Source organism: Cyprinodon variegatus, unplaced genomic scaffold, assembly GCF_000732505.1.
Source record: "Cyprinodon variegatus isolate N-32 unplaced genomic scaffold, C_variegatus-1.0 Scaffold683, whole genome shotgun sequence".
Taxonomy (NCBI): Eukaryota; Metazoa; Chordata; class Actinopteri; order Cyprinodontiformes; family Cyprinodontidae; genus Cyprinodon; species Cyprinodon variegatus.
Window position 1 is genome coordinate 169,265 of NW_015151136.1, and position 2,421 is coordinate 171,685.

The 2,421-nt window shown below is 50.8% G+C and overlaps 1 protein-coding gene across 1 annotated transcript in view; it reads right to left on the minus strand.

Annotated features, from left to right (window-relative positions):
- Positions 1-2,421, minus strand: part of acad9 (acyl-CoA dehydrogenase family member 9) — a 22,358-nt gene that overhangs the window by 8,604 nt on the left and 11,333 nt on the right. The window contains exons 6-12 of the mRNA XM_015394394.1: positions 2,153-2,231; positions 1,903-2,074; positions 1,701-1,774; positions 1,553-1,628; positions 1,415-1,485; positions 1,221-1,340; positions 1,015-1,143 (exon numbers count right to left, since the gene is read on the minus strand). Coding sequence (XP_015249880.1) covers positions 1,015-1,143; positions 1,221-1,340; positions 1,415-1,485; positions 1,553-1,628; positions 1,701-1,774; positions 1,903-2,074; positions 2,153-2,231 — 721 coding nt within the window. The remainder of the gene's footprint in view (positions 1-1,014; positions 1,144-1,220; positions 1,341-1,414; positions 1,486-1,552; positions 1,629-1,700; positions 1,775-1,902; positions 2,075-2,152; positions 2,232-2,421) is intronic.

The following is a 2,421-nucleotide window of genomic DNA, read 5'->3' on the forward strand; positions in this document are numbered from 1 at the left end:
ACCATGGCGAGAGTAAACAGTGCCATGGCGAGAGTAAACGGTGCCATGGCGAGATTAAACCGTACCATGGCGAGAGTAAACAGTGCCATGGCGAGAGTAAACGGTGCCATGGCGAGATTAAACAGTGCCATGGCGAGAGTAAACAGTGCCATGGCGGGAGTAAACAGTACAGCAATCAGGTGGAAGGAGGAAGGTGGAAGCAAAAGCGCAAGTGAAAAATGCAGCAGAAGAAGCGTCCTCAACTTTATAAATTTCTGGACCTTAAAAAACATGAATCAAGCGATTTAATTAGATTTATCAGCCTGCCCTACTTTCATTCGACCGCATTCCTTTTTATGAGCTAAAATAGCTTTTGGTACATTTTGGACACTTTAGCAGAGCTGAGCTAAAATCAGTCCACCTACCACACAGTCCACTAAAACCTTAATGGAAAAGATAGATATGCTTCAATAGATTCAGTCCAACTTTACTGCAGTCATTGTGAAGATGTGGATGTACAGTCTGAGTCATGGCTTTTAATGGTTTGCAGTGTTTATTCCTGAAAATGACTGGATGCTTTGATTTTATCTCTGATCTCATTTTAATGCTCAACCAGCGGCTCTGAGCCCCTCTTTCTGCACATGATCTTCGCCTTTTGATTTGATTGGTCGAACTGTATGACAGCAATATGGCTGACGTCCAGGGTGGGACCAGCCCCCCATTCCCACCACCATGGGGATGCTCCCATCCTACCAACACAGAAAGTTTTGTTCCTTCATGGCTCTGCTCCATCTGCCTGGTTCTGGTTTCCCGATGCTCATCTTAGAGCCAAACATTTCCTGTCTGGATGATCTAAATGGACATGAAGGCCCATCTGGATTCAGCACCAGGGAATCCATTCAATGGTTTTGTTCCTAGAGATGTTGCAGCAGCATGTATATAATGGCACAACCACCAAGGAGGCGGAGTTTCAGGAGGATGAAGCAGTTTTGAGTCGCAGCTCAGATTGCCCGTCTGCTCCATCCACCAACGTACCTCAAAGATGGGCAGGATGCGGCTGTCCCTGACGTAGCGCTCAAAGGGGTAGTTCTTGGTGTAGCCCAGACCTCCAAGGACCTGCAGGGCCTCGCTGCAGCAGATCCAGCCTCCCTCTGAGCTGAACACCTGCACAGACCCAGCAGGACACCATGAGGCTTCAGGTTCCTCCTGGTTCCACCAGGAGCTATGCTCGGCTGTCCCACCTTGACCATGGCAGCTTCTAGTGAACAGTCTGGAAGTCCAGGTCGGTCCATCATCCCCGCAGTCAGGTAGGCCATGCTCTCCATCACAAAGGCATTGATGGCCATCAGGGCAAATTTCTCCTGCAGGAAGGAGTCAGAGAGCAAAGCTCAGCTGATGGAGGGACCGGGAGCTGCTGGGGGAGAGCGGGCCGTACCTGGATCATCCCAAACTCACTCAGGCTTTTGTTGAACTGCTTCCTGGTGGCGGCGTACTCTGAGGTCAGCTCTGTGGAGAACACACAGCTCTGAGAACCTGGAGCGGCTCTGCAGAAGACAGCAGGAATCCTTCTTACCAATCAGCTTCTTAATCATTCCAGCACAGGAGCTGCCCATGCTGAAACGCCCCGAGTTCAGGATGTTCATGGCGACCTGTCAACAGAGCCAAAACCTGATCAGAACAAGGAGCACAGGCGGGTGGTCATGAAGCAGAGCTGAGCTCACCTTGAAACCGCCCCCCACTTCTCCAATCACGTTCTCCACAGGGACAGGGACGTTATCAAAGGAAACCTCACAGGCTGAAAGACACGTCCAACATTTAACCTCAGGAGCAGAGCTGCTCCTGGTCTGTGGGTGATCTCTGTCAACACATGGATGTTCTCCATGGAGCAGAGCTCCAAAAATCACATGAACATTAACCACTTACTGTAGGAGCCCCTGATGCCCAGCTTGTCCTCAGGTTTGCCGCTAGTAATGCCTCCAAAGCTCTTCTCCACGATGAAAGCACTGATTCTGTCCTTCCTCACACCGTCAACTTCCACTTCGGTCCGAGCAAACACCGTCATGATGTCTGCAAAGCCGCCGTTTGAGATCCAGATCTGAAAACCCAGCAGGACTGGGGCATGAGGACATGCTGGGGAGGGTAGGGGGTTAGTTTACTGGATGGAAGAGGTTACCTTGGAGCCGGTGATCAGGTAATGTTGGCCATCTTCAGACAGAGTTGCCCTCGTCTGGATGGAGGCTGCATCGCTTCCACTGAGGAGAACAAACAAGTCTCAGTGCTTCAACCGGCCCTCTGAAGAGCTAAGATCTGCTCCTACATCCAGCAGACAAACAACAACCAGCAGAAAACCTTCAACCAGGCCAACTTCCATCAGGCCAACCTTAACCAGGGCAGCTTCAACCAGGCCAACCTCAACCAGGCCAACCTCAACCAAGGCAGCTT